We start from the raw sequence: 22,307 nt of genomic DNA, 5'->3' as shown, positions 1-22,307 counted from the left end.
TTCTATCGCTTGATCCTAGCAGCAGAGAGTTGTGCTCATCGCATGCAGTGATGGGTTGCTTTTGCTTTGAGCAAGATTTTCCTCTAATGCCAGCGGATTTCCTCATAGCCTATAGTTTTCGATTGAGTATTTACAAAGGAAGGTAACTTCCATCATTTAATTTCTCTCGTGAAGTAAGAACTGATAGTATTTCACAAGAATGCCACCAAACAACAGCGTTTAGATATCTCAAACTTCGAGAGCATGAGGGAGGCAATGTATGGCGCAGTCGCTAAAGCTTTAAAAAGTCCCACTTCTGCAGCCTCAGTTCGGACCAGAGTTGATTTAACCAATGACCTATAAGCTGTTTAGATATTTACTTGTAGGCGAAGATCATATGGGAAAGAATAAGGGATTCGAGAGGCTGCAATATACAGCTGCGCTAGGGTTATATCGAGCACAGTGAAGTCTTTCTGGCAATTATTTCTCTTTCCACATCCATTGTATATTTAAATTAATTTTAGAAAACCCATTACCTGCGGTATTTTAAATCGGAAAATTGATGATCACGAAAGGAAATGATGTCAATGCTGTTCTTGCTCAAGGTCACTACGTTGATGGGGGAAATGGTGGATTCTTCACTCCAACAGGGGCATACAAAGGAAACACTGGATATTTTGCTATCCACGATGACTAATTTATTTATTTGATGCATTCCGTATATATACACAGCAAATACTTCCAATCATACAACTGTATGTGACGCGATGTTGTCAAAGCAAGCTACATGTATCGTTCTCACCTTCATAAGCCTTAACAGAAGTCTCCTCTATTCACAAGAAGAGACTAGCTATCTTTATTAAAAGTAGTTTGGAATACTTGTTTCGTTTTGAAAGCAGCCTTTGACGCTCGTTCCTCTCAGCGAGACTGGTACAAGCTGAATGGTTAGCTTTCGGGAGAGGGGAGAGAGAATACGAGCTCGTGAGCGCTTATTGAGATCACGGAACGCTGGGTGGCACTTCTGATATGAATCTGTTGCTCGATAATTGCGGAATAATTACATCTGCAATCTGGATACGCAGACTCGAAAATACGATTGGCCTTGGTGCCTGCTAACAGGAATCAGGTATTGGAGCATTGTGATGAATGCCTTTGTTTAAGAGTGAAGTCACGAAAGTAAACTACCATTGCACAGCGCCGAAAGACGATAATGGATATAAAGCAGTACTAGGCATCGCTTATGAGTACACCATTACAAGAATATTAACGAGCGGTTAAATTTAGGTATGTACGTTGCTTCAATATTAGATGAGGCTAGCGACGTGGTTTTAAGCCTGTGATTCAGAAACCACGTCATTGATCTATACGTCAATAAACAAATGGCAAATCTTGTTGAAGTATTCTATTTCAGATGTTCATTTGAAGCAATATACTGAGCTTGAACCGAGCTACCCAAAACAAATTCAAGAGTGAATATACTTTGATTCACTGAGGCCTGGTCAAATTACTGTAGAATTGTCACAATGAAGCCGTAAATAGGAATTGTCTCGTATATGAGACAATACGTGACATGATTCAAGCCATACAATCGCCGTGATACCAGCTTTACTTTTGACTTTTCGAAGAACAGATTGCTACTCAATATTGATGCCCACCATGGTCGCCAACGCATCATTATTACCATCTCTTTCACGATAATCTCACGAGGAAAAGCGAAAGAAAGAACAACTGGCCACTCATGGGCAGCCTTGGATACCTGTTTTCTCTCCATGTCTAGATTTGCCACTTGCGACCCTGTACATTGCCATGCATTCCGTATTGTTGTATGGCCATCTGATAACCAAAAGCGTTTCTGGTTTAAGACAACCTAACTAGGAAAGAATGTCGAGCGGCTTAGAACTTCCGTTAAAGCCGTTATCTGTCTACTTTGTTGATGCTACCCTACCTTGGTCGGGGATATTTGATGCCAAGGGTCCTATAGGACGTCCAATAACGGGTGCCGCATCCGCGCGCAATACTGTAGCAGATAATCCCGAAACCCTAGAATAGAGTGTGCCGCACTAATATTGAGAATTGCTCATAAGCCACGTCTGGGGTGAATGCAGGGATGCAAAGGCCTGTCGTGTCAGATCTTGCTGTAGAATGGGGGTCATGCAGCACGAAGAGGTGGTTCAACAAATTACCTCCGCGGAGACCACTATCCCAGTTGGTTGCTCACTGACATGCAGATTGTCACGCCCCTACATGAATGGCGATGTAGATGTAGGGGTGAGCCATGCTTATAGGTAGCACTTGTGTCAAAGGTTGAATGCAGGGACTTTAAGTGGAGACGGAAGAAGACGACAGATTCTAATTAATTCGAATGATGAATCTTTAGCAAGATGGAATCATCTTTCTGGTAACGAATAGTGCTTAGATAAGGGCGTTTGGTTGCTAATGGAGAAGCTAGACTATGCTGTCCGCACCGAAATAAGCAAGTAATCTTTTGTAAATCTTTGAGGTGTTTTATCTCATACCCAATAAAGGCACTGAAAACAACATCCTAGTGCATGAAGCTCTTATAAGATTTACATGTAACTGTCTGAATTAGGCATTGTTCTTGGCGTTGTCATATGTCGAATCGCGAAAGCGTTGTATCTCCACCATCCAAGATCAACCGCTGGATACGGCATGAGGAATTGCAGTACTACCTAGTCATATTGAGCCGGCAGGTGCTTTTGTGAGGCATCAGTAGTTAAGAACAATGATGGGATTCTTGTATGCTATTGGCCAATCTAGCGTAGGATTAGGCAGAGCTGTGGCATTCAACCGCCAAGGTCAAAATTGAAAGGAATACATTTACAGAGCACGAAATGTGTTTCCCACACTAACAGAAATTGGTAACCATTACTAGTATCTAACGAAAGTGCTGCCAAAACATATGAATGCTGGCATTAACCAAAACTCTAGCTGGGATCGGTATGTGTAAGATTCCGAGTTGAGTAAACAACTGGTACGCGTGTGTGCCAAGGTGAAGATTTTGTTTCAGCGTCCATGGAATTCCGAGATGTCATCGACCTCCAAAACAACACGTACGGTACGGCCGACTGGGAAATGCCAAGGGTTTACCTTACGAATATTACCTCTACGGGCTAACGGGCTGTAACTCTACTCCATATTTCGGCAGCTAATCGAAGGTTCCGCAAGCTCATCTTGCCTACGAAGCGAAGTGCCTGATCCACACACCCATGAACCCCCACAGCGTTGGCGGAGAAACATCCTGGCTTATCCGAAGATCAAAGTTGGGACATACTTGTGGATGGCACAATACCCCGGTTTCTTTGCTTGCCATTTGTAGCGAGTCGTGGAGGGAAATACGGAGCGCGCTCCGTGATCTGAGTGAAGGTACATGGGGAGGAATGTGATTGCAGGGCTCTAATCTATAGCCTGCGTATGGCTGTGCTTCAGAGCGTAACATTAAACCCCCCATTGGTGGAATGGCCATGTTCAAAGATGATATGTAATGATTAGTGGGGGAATCCTTGTCGTGTACGAGTAGGCAGCAGAGAATACGCTTCTGAAGAATTGCTTATATGATTTGCCAAACTCATGGTATGTCATAATCCGTAAAATCAGGTGCATATTGACCGAGATATATTGACCGAGATTAGCCCAGATGGTACAAGTTATCATCATCGTGCTTCATCAACTGCAGGGCCCCCACCAATTGCGTCGAATCAGTAAATTTTCGCGAGCAGGTTGTCCAAAGTAGCCCTCCTGAAGGGCCATCATTGGACAGCAACATGTGCAGGCAAACGAAAACGGCCTAGACTCCGAGATGATCTGTGTATTTGCTCCTTCTTTAACCTAGAGATCTACAATACTTCGGAGAGAAAAAGGGCAGAGAGGAAGCTGCTCTTTCTCGAGTATGTCGATGAATCCTCGGGCTGTATATCTGACTATTTATCATCAAACAAGTAATCGTATTGCTGCAAACGCGCTCAAGTCTAAAGCGAAGAGTCATTATCTTTGATCTTATTCTTGCCTTAGCGCCGTGGCTACTTGGTCATTGCCTGCTCTGTGGAGATGGGTATCTAGATAATGCAATGTTATCTGCCCAGAAATAGCCCACCTATAAGACGAGCCCACTCACAACATCTGCGAGAGGTGATCTTTCCGGAAGCTAAAGAGACTGCGCCTGAGTGACTAGAGGCTCCTGATTGTAGTAACGCTAACCTCCTGCCACGCTCGTGAAACTCCCCGATCGCCACGGCTGAGTAGTTCCCGCCCCTCGTAAAATCAACCATACTTGGACATGATATCCCCACTTTGCTTACTCTGACTTCAAATCCAATATGACCTACAGGTAGGTATATAATGAGACGGACCGTTAGAATAGCCCCGCTGAAAGCCTGTACTATAATTTGTCTTCCGCGTGAGTAAGACGAGGATGCTGTTGCGCATATCTTGCTGAATGGGGAAAACAATTCTTCAGTTGGGATCTGCTACTACTGTTAGCTGTAATACTCCAACTGGTTAGTTCGCCGGAAAACCAGATAATGTAACACTGCAGGCGGGAATCTGCGAGTAGGCTGTTTGATACACTGCAGTTCCACCGTGCTTCATCGTGGCTGTGAAATCCACCAATATGAGATGATAATGTACACATTCATCCAACTGACTTGTCATTAATATAGAGATTCTCTGCAGACCCCCGGTCCTTGTGGATTTTGGTGTTCATCCTGTCTGACTTGCATATGCTAAGCGGCCGCTCCGGCCGATCAGACGCACCTCTTGAGGATTGACATTGGAGAAGGTTGCAAAAGTGACCCTGTCACATGAAACCTGCTCCCCATGTGCGTACTAATGGATCCTTCTCCTGATCCTCAAGGGTCCTGTCAAGGCAAGATGACAGGAGTCCTCCCAGCTAGAGAAAATGTCATGGATAAGGGATGCCTATGATTCAGCGGGATTTTGTGGAGTGCAACGTCTTTTGTGGAGTGTGTGACATCCCCAACAGCAGCTCACAGGCAGGCAAAATAACAGTGACCACAATTTCCTTTTCACTAAATACCCTCTATGCCCTCCTCTCGATCTCTGTCAGATCTTCGTCTCCGGAGCCATCATTGTACTCCAAATGTGAGCACAACGGATATAGCTACATCCGATGCTGGCTCGCACTAACACTCAGATAAGGTGTCTTAGCTATAAAGAGCCTAGGGCTGATTCTTCTCTGAGCAAACGAAGAAATCTCCTTCGCTCGGCTATTTTCTGGAGAGAAACAGTGAAACTGCCATTCTGAGAATTGACTTTGGGACGACTATTAGAGTGAGTCTCACTTCTTAGGATGTGAATGTGTATGTCTGACCGTCTGACCTCGACCCTGTGACATCTTCAATAAGACGGTTACTACTGCAGGGGCAAAGATCTAGGCTGCTTTAGCGAACTTTTGCGACATAACAGCTGGGCATTATCAAAACAGAGACAAGTTAATCGCTCGCAGCCAGCTGAGAGGTTGTATCCGGCCGTTTTACATGCACTTGGAGTTGAGATTTTTCTAGAACAAGGATCTAAAATAGGGTACGTTGCATAGCCCCCGGAAAAAGGCTTTCGCTTCGATTACAGGCAAAATATGTGCATGAGAGACCTTCCTACCCCCCACCCCCTCTGCACCTACAACGATGGGTCAGCGTGAAACGGCGTACCGAGATAGTCGGACGTAACAAGTATTGCGTGGTAATACTATCTGCGGATTTCTTAGTTGCATCTTGAAACAGATCCCGCCAGTCAGCATGCGAAACGCCGAGATGAGGTGCGGCTCTGGCACGCGTACCGCGGCCGCGGCAATATCTGTGGCGTGTTACGATAGGAGGATCTGGAAACACTCAGCCTCTTTGAGATGAGGATTCAGCTGGGTTCTTTTGTTTATTGGATATACGAGCATGCCCAGCTGCATCTAGTCCCCATGAGGGACTTTGCTGCCGTTCATCTGACAAATATGCCTTGACAACAAATGCTGCATATAATGCACAATGACGAAATCAAGATTTTTCGGCAAATTCATTAATACCTTGAGGTTGTTTAAACACGTGTCTAACTCGGCAAGCGGTTTGTCCAAAAAAAAAAAAAAGAAAGAGACTGGAGAAAGGATCGGCACACAGAAACCCACAACATGCACAACTGTGTGCACATGTTCATTTTGGGGTCCCTGGGCCTTTTTTTTTCTTTTTTTGCCAACCGCTTGCTCGGGACCCCGTGGGTGAACTTGGCAGGGGTTTGTTGAGTATCTCATAGTGTCCAATTAGAGGACAATTCACGGTGTTTCCACAATAATATGTATGGAAGCCCCTGTTCTCCGTACCGCCCTATCGTAAAATGATCAGCGACACAGGGTTGATCAAAAACGTGGCACACATTGGTCATGAGTACCGGAGTTAACTCCGGAGCGAATCGGCCATTTAACCCTGGCAAGACCGGCGTACGAGTACAAGCGAAGGCCGTTAAGGCTTGGCATATGAAAAGCGAAAGGCGATGTTACTGACCATAAGGTAATCACGGTTATATCGGGTTTGGTCCATCTGAGGTGAGCATGCTATCTTGGCGGAATCTAATCGCATTCGCATTCTGCACATCCCCTCCAATTTACTAGCCCCAGTTACGAAGGATTAGGTGCCTATCAAATATCACATTTGGCAGCTCTTTTGACAAACACCTTGAAAATCATATATATGGAAACATCTAACTTAAAGTCGCGTACTAAAAAACGTACACGGGCCAAGCCGGCGAATATCGTGGACGTAGGCTACTATTATATTGTGGTGGGAGAGAGTAAGCACGCATTAGCCTTGGTAATCATGCATGAACCCCCACTGTAAGGATTCTTGGTAGTTTTCCAAGTCTCCCTCTTCACTTCTTTTCAACCATGTCCTCGTACTCTAATCCCCTTCTAACTGCTTAGATGAGGGAAATGTCCAACTCTCCTCCCTTTGCCGGGCGCTATTACTAGTGCCGGCACATAAACACCGGCACTACCGGGGCCGCTTATTCTCCGTGGAAGACTCTCCGGTCCAAGTGCTCCTTACTGCTATGGCACCCGAATCAACCGACAGCCGCCACTAGACGTTTCACTAAGCGTAGATCCTGGCCTGTCCTCATGGCTCGGCTGTACCTGTAAATAAGGTACGACCAGGTACCGGAGGCCCCACTATCCGGAGATCCGCGGACCGGCCCCACTTCCGCCGAGACATCGGTGATAAAATTTGTCTTGAACCAAGGCGGAGATCCATCTCAATTTGTGCCTCAAGCCGCTTCCTGAAGAGGCTGATGCGGAGTTGCTTCATTCAGTAGTTGCTTTTTCAGACGATCTGAGAGAATTCTCCGTCCTCTCTCTTTGTGCAGCGTGGGGTGAGAGGCGGAAAGGGGTCAAAGAATGAAAGAAAGACGGATCATGGTGGCGATAACAGGGATTCAGATGGAATATGCCGCTGTGATGGATTCATTTGGAGCAGCCTAGCTTCGTTTGGTTTGCTGATTGAGCCGCTGGTTGGCTACCGTATCCTATAGGCCTCAGGGCTTCCTTGCCCTGGAGTGTATGTTGACGCCGAACTCCATTAATATGCTGACGCCAATCTCGAATCCTGAGTCAATTGCCGCATGCAAGGGAGAGCATCCCGATTCATCGTAGGCGTCAATCAAAAGAGGATCGTCAGTGGCGGCATGTTTGAGCAGCAGTCGAAGTACAGCCTCTCTGTATGTAAGCACAGCCCAGTGCAAAACCGACCGCCGTCGGTTGTCTCGATCCCCGAGCCGAGCCCCATGGCTCAATAGTAGGCCAACAACTTCTTCATGGCCGCCTGCAGCCGCATGCATCAAGGGCGTTAGGCCATCGCTGTCTGGTTCATTGGTATCCATGCAATTCTGCAGCACTATAGCATCCATTGTCAGCGTCATTCTGGATCAGAGATTCTTTTCGTCAAACCGTTCGTAGCAAGCAGAATGGGTACGTGTATTGTGAAAAGACAAACCCGCACAATTGCAACTGCGGGTTACTTCGATCTCGAGGAGCCACTTACAGAGACGTACGATCCCTACATGGCCCCGCCTCGCCGCCATGTGCAGAGCGCTAAGCCAGCCGGGATCGCTCATAGCACAAGAATCACTGGCCCTAGGGCTAGCATCTGCACTTGATAGATCTGGTGATCCAAAGTTAGTTGTCTTCATCAGATCGTTGGTTGCGATGATTGCGGATTCCAACAGGTGATCCTCAGACGAGAAATAGTTGTCCGAGTGGGCTGGTGATGAATTGCGATGTTGCATCCTGCCCGATCCTAGAACATCGAGAGGGGACGAGTTACCGGGAGATGTTGATATCGTACTAGGTACTGGCTCTGACAGGGCGTATGGTATACAATTTCCATTTGCATCCAACCCGACGAAATGGTCATGCCTGTTACTGCTATCAAATAGCGAGAAACTGTCATGAATCCCTCCTACGCCGTTCAAAGAGGCAGAGTAGCCTCCGCGTAGCGATGATACATCGTGTGCTGTGTTTGCTGTGTTTGAAAAGTCCTCCAGGCGGCCTTCCATATTTACAGACTCAGAATACAATGAGGCTGCGGCACTTTGCAGCTGAGTGGCCAATTCAATGGCATTTCGTTGCTCTTGATTTTCTAGAGTTGGTAAGATATTGGGAAAACAATAAGAGACGCTTCATTGTGAGAGTTGCACATACTCTGGCGAGATCGGAAACGGCGTTGCGCCATGCGATTCTGCAGACGGCGACGTTCTAGCGGGTCCTCTGGAATAGACATTATGACGGTATTTTCGCGGCTCAGCTTGTAATCTAATAATAATACACTGAGAAATTTGGAGCATTGGGCCGAATGCTATATGTAAATAAATCATAGGAAAATCCCTGCCGCCATTTCTATGCTATGGCTGTTCTGCTGTTGTAGAAGGATCCATCTCACGTGGAGCCTCGTATGCGGCGCAAAGTATCGCGGTAACAATGATGGAAACATTTGCTTCCTGCACTCCGTAATACTGGCCTGTAAGAGGCCCTAACCCCTTGCTGTCAATGCGGACCGCCACCTAGGCTTGGCTATGCACGTCAGATCGATAAACAGGGATACTTTGGACCGTTTGTCAATACCCGCCCTAGGCACAACTAAGATGATGTGCTTATTTACTCCGTACTTGTACATGGGACCGGAATTTCAGTATTAGTTTTACCTAGGCAGTGACTAATACTTAATATATTAAGAGAACACTAGTACTAATGTGTTGCTCCTGTATTTCCAATACTTTCAATTTTTTCACTCCTGAATGAGATGTGAAGATTATCAACATTACCTAGTCAATAGCAACCTGATTGGCCACTAATTTCCCATACTGGAAGTTAGGGTGGGTTGACTTCAACCGCTCCTAACGGTGGGACAATTCAGTGTTATCAGTATCATTCCGCTGCCCTGCTTGACTCCGGGCGTATTAATTTATTAATTAGGAGTATTGCATATACCTATTAGGAAACGGCGGATACGGATGGGGCTCAGATGCCTGCACGTCGATCAGAAGGGCGCATCTCCAATGCATGGCGTTCACGACAGCTGCTGAACAGATTGTCTATGCTGGTTTGTAATAAGTCTTGCCTTAAAGAGGAGATTACATGGGACGAATTTACACCGCTATTGAAGTCAGCAAAGAGGAGCCACTTCACTAGGAGACCACTTGGTTGCATGGGTGGGAGATGAGCTCAATTGTCCGTGAATGAGAGTTTAGAGAATACGAAAAAGAATCCGAAGTGAGTACAATGGTTGGAGATAAGACGTCTGCAGTACTTAAGGGCGATAATTACACTTGTGGCTTTGACTATTCCATTCTGAATATGCCAGCATTTAAATCTTTTCAAAGTGAATAGTGTCGCGTGAAACACACAAAGATGTTCACTCTCTTTTTTCGGTTCAGATCACACCGTATCTCTGCTCGCTACTACGGCAAAATGAAGTCACTATAACATCATAGTTGGCAATACACTATCTCATCCTTGGAGCCCATTATGATCGGCGCCCTCATTGGTGTTGGTACTAGCAGGTACATATTCGCACTCTCGATTTTTCTTCAAGGCATATCGATATCTCTTTTCAATAGCCCAATTCTTATCTTCGACGAGATATAATCTGGTACGTGCTAAAAGCTGTTTCGAGGCATGTGAGACTAGTTTACTGGCACCTGATGAAATTGGGGAGCTTGATGCTAGAGAATTGCCACCCCAGGTACCTTTTCTTGCCACGTCGTGCCACATATCATAGGTAAATAACCGCTCCAATTATGTATAAAGCACTAGTATCCTTTTGGGGGAAGTTTACCGGAACACACATAAACGTTTTGGTGCAGGATGAATATGTGTGATGCAGCTTTTGTACCCGCAACTGCGACTCGGGCCAAAGGATCATATCTAGATTGAGCAAGTAAGACGAATCGGATGCCTTAGCTACTTTTGAAGACTATCCTTGACACTCTCAACTGCCGACGTGTCCTTTATCAGGTACGATGTGTGCCATCTCCGGCCATCTCCGTGCGGATTATTTTCCGAGCAGCAGCTAAACAACTTGGGAATGGAGATGTGATGTGTCCATTGCCAGAATACTCCATGGAGTACCCGCAATCTCCTGAATCTGATACAACTACCTTTACCCCTTTCTCTGACCAGTTGATGTGGGCTTAACTCAACGTTGCCCCTGTAGGCGGCTCTTCCAAGAAGCAGATACCAGCGGCAATCTTTCGTATTGGAAGCATTGTTATTACGTACTTGTAAAGACACATTGTAAGCTTACTCAGATGAAGATAAATCACTGTACAGTGGCGTCTTAGATCTTGCCTTGTTACTGGAAGCGAGTTGTGTGCCAAGATTGGTGACCCCTGGCGGTGAAGATCAACTGGGAGTCTCAAGTGCTACTCTGTCCGTCCGAACCGAACCCGAGGTAAGACTTTATATGTAGCCCTAGAAAACGATGTTACGGTGTAATAAAGTTGGATTTGGCCTTCGAAAGTAAGCGATAGAAAGAAATACCGAGGGCTCGTCAATTTTGCCGACGCTCGTCGAGTTTGCCGAAGTTCGTAACCCAAAACACTAGACGACTAAATCCTAGACTATGGCTTTGTCATCACTGAATAAATTTCATTAGTTAGTAGGTATAAAAATCTTCTCTTCAGCCATCGTACTCACATGTTAGGCATGATGTTGGCGAAGAGGAGTCAAAGGTCACATAGGTGAGATATGAGATATTCACTAACATAGAAATAGTACTAAGCTTTGTAGCAAAGAATACGTTCATCTCTGACGCTTCAATGGACAGAATCCTGTGATAATTTTCTCAATAGTGAGTAGTAAATACTTCGCAGCAGCTGATCTAAAGAGCCTTTACGATTTTAGGGATAATCATATTTTAATGATATTGGAACGTTCTATTCCACAGATGAAAATCTGGTTTAGCAGATATCAGGCGTTCCGACATAAGCTCCTTTGTATGCTTCTTCAAAGATCAAAAAGCCATATAACATTGGCCTTCTTTGTGGACCAGCAATGGCATGCTGTTAAAAAGATGAGGAACATCTCGGCAGAACTTGGGGAACCAGTCCACCATCGACCGGTAGAGGTCCCCCAAAAGAATTCAGAAAGAGAAGAGAGCTTCTATGATGTTTCTTTTAGATAAGAATACACTAGTCAGTCAGTATGGGAAAATATTAGATTGGAATTGCTATGCCTTTCCATCTCAATAAGACGGTGAATGAAGTCGTAAGTCACTCAAGCATAACATGATTATGCATTTACTTTCTTTGCTTTATCATGCATCATATATATCTGCTATTTGTATGCCATCTACTCAGAAAACCATGAGAATTTTTATTTCACAGACGTTGCTTGGATCATTTAACTACTTCATCTCTTCGATCCAAAATATGATCAAAAGCTCAGAATTTCACCAGTGTACAACACGACCTTACCACCATGTGTCTCCTTGGTGGCCGTTGTAATGACTTTAAACAAGCCCCCTACAGACTCCTCTACTGAAGTAGGAGCTTCACCAATGCCAAAGATTTGCGCTGCCTTATTGCCCATGTCCGTCTGAACGAAGCCAGGCTCCAAGACAAAAGCATTGAGCCATTCGTCCTCGGCGTTAATTCTGACGCCGTACCAGTTTACCAGAACCTTCGATGGCCCATACGCAGCATTCGGGACTGGTGGCTGTCTCCTACAATATGACTATTAGTCTCCTTGAGCTCGAGAGGTATAGAATACTCATGACTTACTCAAGTGCGCCGGCCCCCGAACCGATAGTGACGAATATAGGCTTCTTAGTCGACTTTTGCAAAAGATCTCGTGTGGCCTGGTATAAGGATACCACACCGTAGGCATTGATATCGATATGTTCTTGGATATCAACTCGCCGGACATCCTTCACAAGAGGATAAGACTTTGAGATGCCGGCATTAGCGACAACAATATCAAGGTGATTAATTCCGGTCTCGTCTTTCAGAGCTTTCACAAGGTCAAAAGCATCCTGCTCAACCCCAGCATCGTATTTCAAGACAATAAGACTGGTACCTTCAGCCTTGGGCAAGTCGGCAAGTGCTTTGGAAGTTGGATGGCTGGTGTCCCGGTTGGCAGAAATAACGGTCTGTTTTACTCGTCAACCGAGATGCGTTTATAAGATAGATTGGCATAAGAATCCTTACATGGTTAGGCAGGGAAAGGAAGCTCTCAACTAGCCCTAGGCCCAGCCCACGGTTTCCACCAGTAATAAGAACAACAGTTTGACTCATTATCGACTTAGATGAATTTTTTGCGGAAAATCGCTGATGGTTGCTTTTTTGATGGCGTTAAACATATTATTATTATATTTAATTCTGGTTATAGTAAATGCTATTCCTTATCTTTGTTCGATGATAGTACTTGCGGGATGACAAATTCAGAGGGATTCATAGATGACAAATGCGAGGTTAATAATCACAACGCGGAGCGGATTTAGCTGCGAAACTCCAACCAACACCCAACAAACATTGAGTGTTGGTTGAACGACGCGGAATACGAAGGTTGCGTGTTCCAATTGGAAATACATAGAGTGGTTTATTAAAGAGGAGTAGGGACGCGTATGCTTCCAAAATCCGCACTCCGCAGATAGGAAAAGGATTCGAGGAACATTAGCCTTTACTTACAGACCAAATCAATGTGTCAGGTTGTTAATTTAAGGAGGTTCATCGCATTTGCCTATAGTCTATCGAGAGAGGTGAATAGTTTGACGCGAGTATCGGGTGAAACTAACTCAAAAAGGCCCTTTGGCCCAATTGTGGGACACTTAGGACTGATCGCAATGCAACAAGCTCTTCAGATATAATGACCTTAATATACAACTTTCGTATGAGAGATTGATGTATGCTGATCTCGTTTAATAATTTTATTCCATACAATTTTACTCGGTTCCTTTATGGAAATACACTAGCATAAGTAGGCCCAAGGTTCAGTTCACTATTTGCCTTCTTTGGCGCAACTCTTGCATCAATTCCCGCAGTATTGAGGCTCCATGATTCGTCTAGAAGCATTTCGTAGAGCGGATTGCGACATCATAGGATTAATTAGGAAACCTCAATTTTTAGGTCCTTTAGTAAGTCCGCAATCGTTAGATATTTATGAAGTCCGCAATCATTAGATGTTCATTAAGTCCGCAGTCGTTAGATGTTTATCAAGTCCGCAATTGTTAGATGTTCATTAAATCCGCAATCCTTCGATGTTTATTAGGTCCGCAATCCTTAGATCGTTTGATCACTATCTATTGATACGCTTTGTTCCTTATTAGCAATCGGGTTTTACTTCACTTCTATTTCTTCTCATTCGTATTTGGCCTTTGTCTGTAAAAATTGTTCTGCTTTGTTAAACCAACATGGTACTTTGCGAAGTGGTAAAATCAGCGTGGAAAAAGTTCTCCTCTAATTCTAATTGACTCAGCTGCATTAACATCCTATCCTGCACGTGCTGCCTGCGTATACGCAAGGAACAAAGACATTTCGCCATCCGCCTATACTCTCATCGTTTGAATGATCATCTGCATGATTACAATGCATAGACGGGCCGTTTCCCATCCACAGAAGATTGAGGCTCAATTCCACGCCAGTACACACACGAAATAACCCGTAAGCACTTGTTCACACCAGAAGTTATGCATAAAACATGTCATTTACGCTAATGAGACACGAAACACGGAAAATTTGAATGGCAAACTCCCGTAGGACTCTGTACCGTATGATTCCTAGTCATAAGATGTTTTGATGTTTCCTTATCTACACAATTACGCATGTGCCCATCATCATCATACACTCCAATGCATCTAACCAGTATCTAGGGCGTACTAAGAGTGAGTATTTCGTGCCAACGATCAGTTTCTCAACCGTTCACCTAGTATTCCAGCCATAGAACCTTATGAAACGTGTATCTTATCATCATGCGGCGAATCCTGTCTATAAGTTTTCTTGCGCTTGCCCTTAAAAAGCCCAAACAAAATCTCTGCTCATCTTTTAAAAACACTGACTTTGGGTTTCTGTAATCGGAGTGGACAAGGTTACTTAGTCAACTGATTCATTATGATTCATATTGTGCAAAATTGATGACCATTTGAGTCTACGAAGCGAGAATTTGGCCTTTATACAAATGTCATCATATGGTTGCATAGATACAAGTGTTAAATTCGATATGACAAATTGGAGGATCTAATTGCCAACAATTATCGCTCTTCTATTATTTTGACGATATACCGGTCACATCTGTTCTCATGCACTCAAGTGGTATATTGCATGTGAACGAGGATAGTTGCATGGTATTCTCATATCCCGATCGGCAATAGCCAAGTATGTACATCATATGGCCGCCTTGGCGGAAAGATAAAAAAATAATATTCCCACCAATCAACCAAACAGACAATGCAAAAGATCAAATTACCAAATGATTGATAAGATAAACATAACAGAAAGAATAAGTAGCAAGTAAAAATAGAGCATTTCAGGCACGAAATGAGGAAATTTCCAGCGCCTCGAATCTCGCTTTGACTCCCATGGAGACTGGTATTGCAAAACGATGAATGATGTGTGTAGAAGAAACGAAAAATATATTATTTATAACCTAGATTGAACGATTCGCCCGAGAGATTCCGAGTGATTCCAAATTTCTCCAGCTGATCATGCCGCATCCAGAACTATAGCACAGAGTGTTCCTACAATTGTTCCCTTGGGGTTTCCGTCCTGATTTCCATAAGAAGAAGACCTAGCTTTATTCAGTCAGTAGATGCCACTCTTAAAGAACCGGTCCAAGCGACAATTGAAGTGGTTAGCGAGCTAAGCTAGCGACGTGGTGCGCCCACAGCAATTCCCGAAGGATTCCGAGCTGAGGAGAACCGCAAGAAAAGAGTCAAAGTAACCAATAAGAATGAATGCCAAGTAATCAATATCTTTCATCTTAAAATTTAGCACAAATAGTCTATTTAGAGTACCACCGCTTGGGCTGTGTTGCTGTTTGACTTGCCCCTCAACAGCTCGGTACACTGTCGGAAGAAGAGGTGAGAAGAACAACGGAAGAAACCGACCATCGTATTTCGAGTCAAGCTTCATCGATGCAGTCTAAGACTCTCTCAGTTGTGTCTATATGCGGCGCCCGAACAGCCTAGACAATGTACATTCTGAGAATTGAACAGACGAGTCATGTGAGACAGGCTCTCCCCGTATGCCTATGTACTTTGATCTAGGTAAAGACGTTGATGAAGAGGAATTCAAGTCAATAAATCCGTTAGTATTCAGTGTTCTCCAAGGTCAAGCACAGTCTTTCTAGTGCCATAATGTCACTACATTGAGCCAAGACAAAGCCAAAGCTCGAATATTCATAAGATACATGACGATAGACCACCTGTGAATACTACTTCTGGGGACTATTATTCCAAATGGCACCGCTACGCTTCAAAAGGAATAAAGTCCTTCCAGGAACTGCTTGATGAAGTTGATGTCAAATGCGCTGCCCCCACTGGATACAGCCCAGAGTGGATTGCACTCCAGCCCTCTGTCGCCCGACAAACTACAGTCGTTGCCACCACTAACCGGCCTACCGACAAAGAGGTGGCTCAAACAGGAGATACAATGACGTATTTTGAAGAGGGATGAAGTAACTAATTGCTATATAAGGATCAAACTGGCCAGCCAAGCAAGAGAAGAAAGAATCACTTCCATCTTTCAGATACTCAATCCTCAAAGAGCACGCCTTCAAAATCAGCAATTGAAGTTTTAACTTTCTTAGACCACTTCTTATACCTTCCTAACACCATCAAAAAGGATCACGACAGATAACATACATAAAATGGCTCCCCTCCCAAAGCGCGCTGTCATTACCGTCACTTCAGCCAAGGCTGACCTCTTCAACGGCAAAGAGACAACTGGTGTCTTCATTTCGGAGGCTCTTCACCCATTTCGAGTGTTCCGTGATGCCGGCTTTGAAGTTGACTTGGTCTCAGAGACTGGCAAGTACACGCCGGATTGGCTCTCACTGCAGGCCGATTTCCTAAATGGCTCCGACAAGGAGATGTACGATGATCTTCAGAGCGAGTTCCGGCAGAAACTCGACAACATGCCGACTCCTTCTGAGCTTGATGGCAATAACTACGGAATCTTTTTCGCTTCAGCTGGTCACGCTGCCCTCATTGACTACCCAACTGCTACTGGTCTGCAGAAAATCGCCGAGGATATATGGGCAAACGGTGGAGTTGTGTCTGCCGTTTGCCACGGCCCTGCCATTTTCGCCAATATCAAGGACAAGGCCACTGGAAAGCCCATTATCGCTGGTAGAACCATCACTGGATTCACCACCGAGGGAGAAGATGTCCTCAAGATCATGTCCGAGATTAAGAGCTGGGGCAAGCCTCTCGTGGAGGAGCATGCAGCCGCTCTTGGTGCTACCTGTAAGTGCATTACTCTCGCCTCTTCTGAGTGAGTACGCATGACTAATACGGAGTTTAAAATAATAGACAAGCGTCCTGATAATGTTTGGGCTGATTTGCACATCGTCGACGGTCGCGTTGTAACTGGTACCAACCCCGCGAGTGCTACGTCGACGGCTAAGGCTGCCGTAGAAGTTTACAACAGCCAAAATCAAGTTTTGGCAACATATTAGACAGAGTGATATTAGATTAATGAGAATATAGACCAGTGTTGTTTCATTTCAATCGCTAGCCGTTTTGTGATATCTAAATCTTGAGCTACACAAAAGGTATAGGGATTCATTTGCACCACATCTGTTAGTGTCCAACCACCGGCATGATGGACATAATAGTCCAGCGCCATCCTTTGGAGGTATTGAGAGTAAAATCTTCGTGACTATCTACTCCGGTCGCTGGGCCCAAATGATATGGTGTCTGATGGCAGTACGATAAGTCTCCAAATCTTCATTGAACCTGGTAGGTAAATCTTCCCAATCCTCTGTAGACATACTCAGGGTTTCAGGGCTAAAACGAGAATGATAAGCGCATGGCAGCACAGTCCATGCTCGAAAAAAACTCACCTAGTGTTCGGGTACATGTTATTAAAGGCTGCGCGCATGCTTTTTCGCCCACGAATGTCCAACTCGCGATTGTCTTGGAATTTTCCAATGACGATATCCAATGTTTGGACGTTGATATTGATGAACCGCATTTTTTCTAGTTGTGACAGTATAACTTCCTTAGGATTTGGGCATTGCATAAATAAATCGGCGATTTGGTGCAACGTTGTGAAGGCTGAAGGGCCTGGACCTGAGACATTCTCATTTGCCGCTGGTTCAACAAATTGGATCCAGCCTCCCGGCTTAACGCATTTAGCTAATCTTTCGACAGATTTTTCGATAGCGGCCACTGAGAAACTTGGGAAGATAAATCGCTGATGGACAAGGTCGAAATACATAGTCCACTGGGAAGGGAGTTGTCGTGATAGATCGCCGAGAGTCAAGCTGACATTGGAGGGAAGACTCTCCGGTGGCGGGTATAACTCAGGTCTACGATAGGACATGTTAATTAAAATATCAATTTATTCACAGCTTCAAAGACTGACGCAATATCGAATCCGACGAACTCCGTCTCAGGTGGGAATAATGAGCTGACGTCGCATAGCCAAGTACCTTATACAAAGTTAGTATACATGATTCGAGAGAAGGATGATTGGTAGAACTTGGTACCATCAGCAGTTGCGGAATCTAAAATCTTCTGATTCTTTCGTTCATAGTCAACTGGAGCTTTAATTAAGCCACCAAAGAAGCCCTTTATCCATTCATGCTGATTCTTCATTCGCTCAATTTCTTGTCGATTATGGGGCAGGATGTATGCTTTTCTTGCCGCGTCTTCCGCGGATGTTTCACTGGATCTAGCATCGTAAGCCATGGCGCTGTAGCTCCGTTCCTTTAGCTGCCAAGATAGTAATGAATACAGAGCGATAATTTTGTTATGCCGAGAAGACACGGAAGAGGAGTCTAGTCTTCAATTATTTCTCTGATAAAATAAACACTTATTGATGATCATCCACTCTGCGCGTGCATCCACTCAGTTGGAATTTCTCATGTTCTTCCGGTTCAAATCGGTTACCGAGCTGTGCCACCTTGCCGGGTTCCGATTATCCTAAGGTACCCAGGTAAGCAAAATAAGATGGTAAGAAAAGTTTAATCGTGGAGCAAGTAGTCTATTAATCTCGAATAAACCCGTAAATTGGCAAAAGCCAATGTGTATAGTCTCTCTCACTTGTAATCTTCGATTTCATGGGGTGTTCAGTTCCATGAATGCCCGAGTAACTTATCAGCAAACTTCACAATACTGGTAGCCGCATCGTTGTCCATAGCTGAACAGGAATCATGTTATCGCGGCGGGCAATCGAGAACAATGCTTGGTTTCGGGAGCAGTTCAAACGACCACTAGCACGGCAGGGGTCGAAGAATATCTCGATCATCGATATGGCCACTGCTGAGAATTGGCTTATTCGGCCTGAAGTATTGTCCATACTCAAAAGAAACTGCTCCCAAGCCTTAAAAGAAGAACACCTTTCATACGCCAATGGTCTAGGAGGAACTCCCGAACTTCTAGAGAGCCTCTCAACATTCTTCAATCATTTCTTCTCGCCCATGGTACCGATACGACCAGAACATATTGTAACTGGAACTGGCTGTAGCGCGGTCTTGGATACGCTAATTCATGATATATGCGACATGGGCGATGGCCTCCTTGTAACAGCTCCTATGTGGGGTGAGTAAATATTTGCGTATATGGTAATGTATTCCATAACGCAGCGAACTTACTATAAATGAGTAGGAAGCTTTCAAATATCGGCGGTTATGAGAAATTCCGTTCAATTGATACCGGTTTATGTTCCTTTTGAACAGTCTCAAAGCGCAAAAGATATAGTCCAAGCCTATAGATCAGCAGCACAAGAGGCTTCATGCAAGGTTCGAGGAATACTGTTCTGCAATCCTCACAACCCTTATGGGCATATTTGCCCTACTGAGGCGATAGATGGTTTGCTACAATATTGCCAAGAGGCCGATTTGCACTTTATTTCTGACGAGATCTACGCGCTCTCAACATTTGGAGACCGAGGCGAGTTATTGGTAAGATGCAAAGGCGTATATAATTCCCCGGAGACAGAATTTACTTCAGTTTTGTCAAGAAATTTGGACGCCCTGTGCGTTGAAAGGTCGAGGGTTCATGTCATTTATAGCATCAGCAAAGATATCGGCTGCAGTGGCATTAGACTAGTGAGTGCAGTATTTCTCATGTGCAAATCATTGTTGAGCTAATTGGTATATTATTCTAGGGATGCCTGGTCAGCCAAGCGAATAAGGCATTGCGAATGTCGCAAGCTATTTTGAATAATGCAAAGCTTTGCAACGCTGCCACCGTCATGATCTCACCAATGCTTTCCAATACGTCAGAAATGGAAAAGATCGTGGGCCTCAACACAAAGAGGCTGTATCGAGCTGCTCAAATAGGTATTCAGTTTGCTGAGTTTCACCAATTGGAATATTACAAACCAGTAGCTGGATTATATATTTGGCTCAGATTATCAGCAGAATGTGCTACTTTTGATGACGAAGAGGCTCTCGTTCAACGATGTTCTCAGCTTGGAGTATTCGTTGGCAGTGGCGTGGATTACGCCGAGCCCCAGCCGGGCTGGTTCCGGCTGACTTTTGCCATTCCAGAAGACAAATTACTACAGGGATTGCGGCGGATTGAAGAAGCAGCTGGATTTAAAGTAGTATTTACCACTGACTTGGTTGTTCAAAGCTGGGCTACGGTATGCGCTAATTGGTGGAGAGGAATAAGAGGGTAGATCTGCCCGTCGGTGTGTTTTTGAGCTCTCTTTGTATTTTGCCTTCAGATTGTATTTCCAGATACAGCTTCAATTAATTACTCGTTACGATGCCTATTATAGGAAAGTTACTCCTTGTGCGGAGTTAATTTTACCATACAATCAGGCAAGCCGATCCAGCTATCGGCTTGTAGTTCAATGCTGTCAATTCCACCTTTACCTATAATGTCAATCCGATAACAGCGTACCATCTCCGCAACAATTGCCCGGAGAATAATGTCGGCCACATTCTTCCCTAAGCACTGCCGAGGACCAAATCCAAAACGCCACATGTTATATCGCCGCGATTGGTCTCTTTGGCCAAGGTGCCTGCGAGGGTTGAAGACTGTAGAGTCCTCCCAGTAGGCGTTGTCTACATTGATTGCGTACGAATCTACTATAACATCGGTCTGGTGCGATTAGTTCGGTGTCCATGTAAATCTCAGTAAATGTTCGCGGAGGTCATACATTTCGTAAAATCTTAAAATCGCCGACAGTCTTATCGGTCAGCGCTGACTCGGGATTTGAAAAAGCTGTCAAAACTGTCAGCAGAATACATGGAGTCAAGTGGAATTGCCCGTTTACGGAGAATTGGATGCAGCCGGGAGGATTCCAGGATGCAGGCTGCCAAGAGAGTATTATCCTGGCGGAGATATTCCTCGTATTCTTCTTCCGAGTGAGAATTTGCCCCGATTTCTTGGCGCACATCATGTTGGGTGCTTGTGTGATGAGCAATTCTGAGCATGGCCCAAGATAGTGCATGTGCAGTGACATCTAGATTGGCAAATAAAGACTCATCTAAGGTTTGAAGAAGCTGCTTCTAGTTAGATGCGTTTAGATATGACCGGAGGAAGTGGAAATTCTTCAACAAACCTCTTCTTTGGATAATCCCCCACGCTCTACCGCTTCCCAAAGGGACACAATGGCGCCTCCGCTGTTGAGGGTGGCCTCGTCGTGCGACCTCTTGACGAAGTCTTCCCAGCGGCGCTGAAACTCTCGAAGTTTTGGCATAGCCGAGCCAGGTAGATACTTGGCAAATGAATATCGATTGACACCGCCGCTGAATGCGTCCCTAAACAGAGCTTCTCTCAGAGGTCCAATCATGTAGATCTCATGCCGCTGGGCTGCCGAAAGAGGACCAAAGAAGATGCTTGCGACCATAAAAAAAGGACAATACTTAAGGTCATCTGTTACGTTAATGATGGTATCATTGTTATCTTTGCTCATTGATTGTAAGAAAACCCTTGCTTCGATGAGGAAAAGCAATGATCTCTTGAGAGATGCTGGCCGCGTAAAGTGGTGTTCAAAAGGTGCGCGAACTCTCACCCAGCGGTTTTGACTGACAACGCCAACGCAAGAGCCCAGTAGCTCTCCAAAAAGCCATCCCGCGTTGTTGTCGGATGCTTTGATATGATTATGTGAATCTTTGTAGAAGGCTTGTACATGCTCAGGTTTGGTTATGACACTGAAAAGTATGCATTAGCGGGCACTATTACACTCCTGTATGCTGGGCGATTCTCACACTTCGCGCTTGAAGCCTGACCAGATACTGTATATAGATCCATAGCTGTCTCTCCATCTTCGAGCGGCATTTCGTCCGCTAAAGAACTTCTCTGTCCCCTGTCCGTTAGGAAAGCGAAAGGATGGGCCGGGGAATGGTTTTATGCGACTAAATCGCTGGACAGACTTCAATGACACGGCCGGATATAGTTAGCACAGCATAAAATGAGAAGTACTTTAAAGAAATTATTTTAATATTAGAATGAAGGGCCTCAGAGAAGTTTCTTACCAGGTGAAAGGAAAATAAGGCAACGAAAAGAAGCAAGATGAGGATGTGGTTATCGCTCAGTCGGTTCACTAATTGCGAAAGCATGATTCAACGCACAACGACACCGTAAATTGGAAACATTTGTGGAATTAGTCATAATATTTGGATCAGTATTCGAAATTACTATTAA

At 44.7% G+C, this 22,307-nt stretch overlaps 6 protein-coding genes across 6 annotated transcripts; 2 read left to right on the top strand and 4 right to left on the bottom strand.

Annotated features, from left to right (window-relative positions):
- Window positions 1-7,524: 7,524 nt before the first annotated feature.
- Window positions 7,525-8,768, bottom strand: V8C40DRAFT_285542 (ankyrin repeat-containing domain protein; the record flags this gene model as incomplete). Its single annotated transcript, XM_083222390.1, has 3 exons — window positions 7,525-7,883; window positions 8,031-8,627; window positions 8,690-8,768. The coding sequence occupies 3 exons, from the start codon at window positions 8,766-8,768 to the stop codon at window positions 7,525-7,527; spliced, it is 1,035 nt and encodes a 344-aa protein (XP_083076468.1).
- Window positions 8,769-11,718: 2,950 nt separating this feature from the next.
- On the bottom strand, window positions 11,719-12,888 carry V8C40DRAFT_163540 (NAD(P)-binding protein). Its single transcript, XM_083211498.1, has 3 exons — window positions 12,694-12,888; window positions 12,268-12,635; window positions 11,719-12,209 (listed from the first exon to the last, which is right to left on the bottom strand). Exons 1-3 carry the CDS (start codon window positions 12,778-12,780, stop codon window positions 11,921-11,923), a joined length of 744 nt encoding a protein of 247 aa, XP_083076467.1. The 5' UTR covers window positions 12,781-12,888; the 3' UTR covers window positions 11,719-11,920.
- A 3,460-nt stretch (window positions 12,889-16,348) lies between these two features.
- On the top strand, window positions 16,349-17,158 carry V8C40DRAFT_263374 (class I glutamine amidotransferase-like protein; the record flags this gene model as incomplete). The annotated part of the gene is made up of 2 exons (XM_083219460.1): window positions 16,349-16,946; window positions 17,013-17,158. The coding sequence occupies 2 exons, from the start codon at window positions 16,349-16,351 to the stop codon at window positions 17,156-17,158; spliced, it is 744 nt and encodes a 247-aa protein (XP_083076466.1).
- Window positions 17,159-17,365: 207 nt separating this feature from the next.
- On the bottom strand, window positions 17,366-18,395 carry V8C40DRAFT_263373 (class I SAM-dependent methyltransferase; the record flags this gene model as incomplete). Its single annotated transcript, XM_083219459.1, has 4 exons — window positions 17,366-17,489; window positions 17,546-18,013; window positions 18,070-18,136; window positions 18,194-18,395. 4 exons carry the CDS (start codon window positions 18,393-18,395, stop codon window positions 17,366-17,368), a joined length of 861 nt encoding a protein of 286 aa, XP_083076465.1.
- A 432-nt stretch (window positions 18,396-18,827) lies between these two features.
- Window positions 18,828-20,331, top strand: V8C40DRAFT_285533 (pyridoxal phosphate-dependent transferase; the record flags this gene model as incomplete). Its single annotated transcript, XM_083222389.1, has 3 exons — window positions 18,828-19,251; window positions 19,318-19,756; window positions 19,816-20,331. Exons 1-3 carry the CDS (start codon window positions 18,860-18,862, stop codon window positions 20,329-20,331), a joined length of 1,347 nt encoding a protein of 448 aa, XP_083076464.1. The 5' UTR covers window positions 18,828-18,859.
- A 107-nt stretch (window positions 20,332-20,438) lies between these two features.
- On the bottom strand, window positions 20,439-22,222 carry V8C40DRAFT_273485 (cytochrome P450; the record flags this gene model as incomplete). Its single annotated transcript, XM_083220490.1, has 6 exons — window positions 20,439-20,759; window positions 20,818-20,882; window positions 20,935-21,163; window positions 21,223-21,814; window positions 21,872-22,018; window positions 22,086-22,222. The coding sequence occupies 6 exons, from the start codon at window positions 22,220-22,222 to the stop codon at window positions 20,439-20,441; spliced, it is 1,491 nt and encodes a 496-aa protein (XP_083076463.1).
- Window positions 22,223-22,307: the final 85 nt, after the last annotated feature.

Source organism: Trichoderma camerunense (assembly GCF_050948025.1).
Source record: "Trichoderma camerunense strain CBS 138272 chromosome Unknown V8C40scaffold_4, whole genome shotgun sequence".
Classification (NCBI taxonomy): Eukaryota; Fungi; Ascomycota; class Sordariomycetes; order Hypocreales; family Hypocreaceae; genus Trichoderma; species Trichoderma camerunense.
This window is presented reverse-complemented; position numbering and strand designations above follow the sequence as displayed.

What these genes read in the sequence shown, in the direction of transcription:
- V8C40DRAFT_163540 (XM_083211498.1), bottom strand. Translation starts at nt 12,780, where the DNA reads ATGAGTCAAACTGTTGTTCTTATTACTGGTGGAAACCGTGGGCTGGGC. An exon ending in TCCTTTCCCTGCCTAACCAT is followed by an intron (nt 12,636 to 12,693) that starts GTAAGGATTCTT and finishes CGAGTAAAACAG; the next exon opens with ACCGTTATTTCTGCCAACCG. An exon ending in TCGGGGGCCGGCGCACTTGA is followed by an intron (nt 12,210 to 12,267) that starts GTAAGTCATGAG and finishes GTCATATTGTAG; the next exon opens with GAGACAGCCACCAGTCCCGA.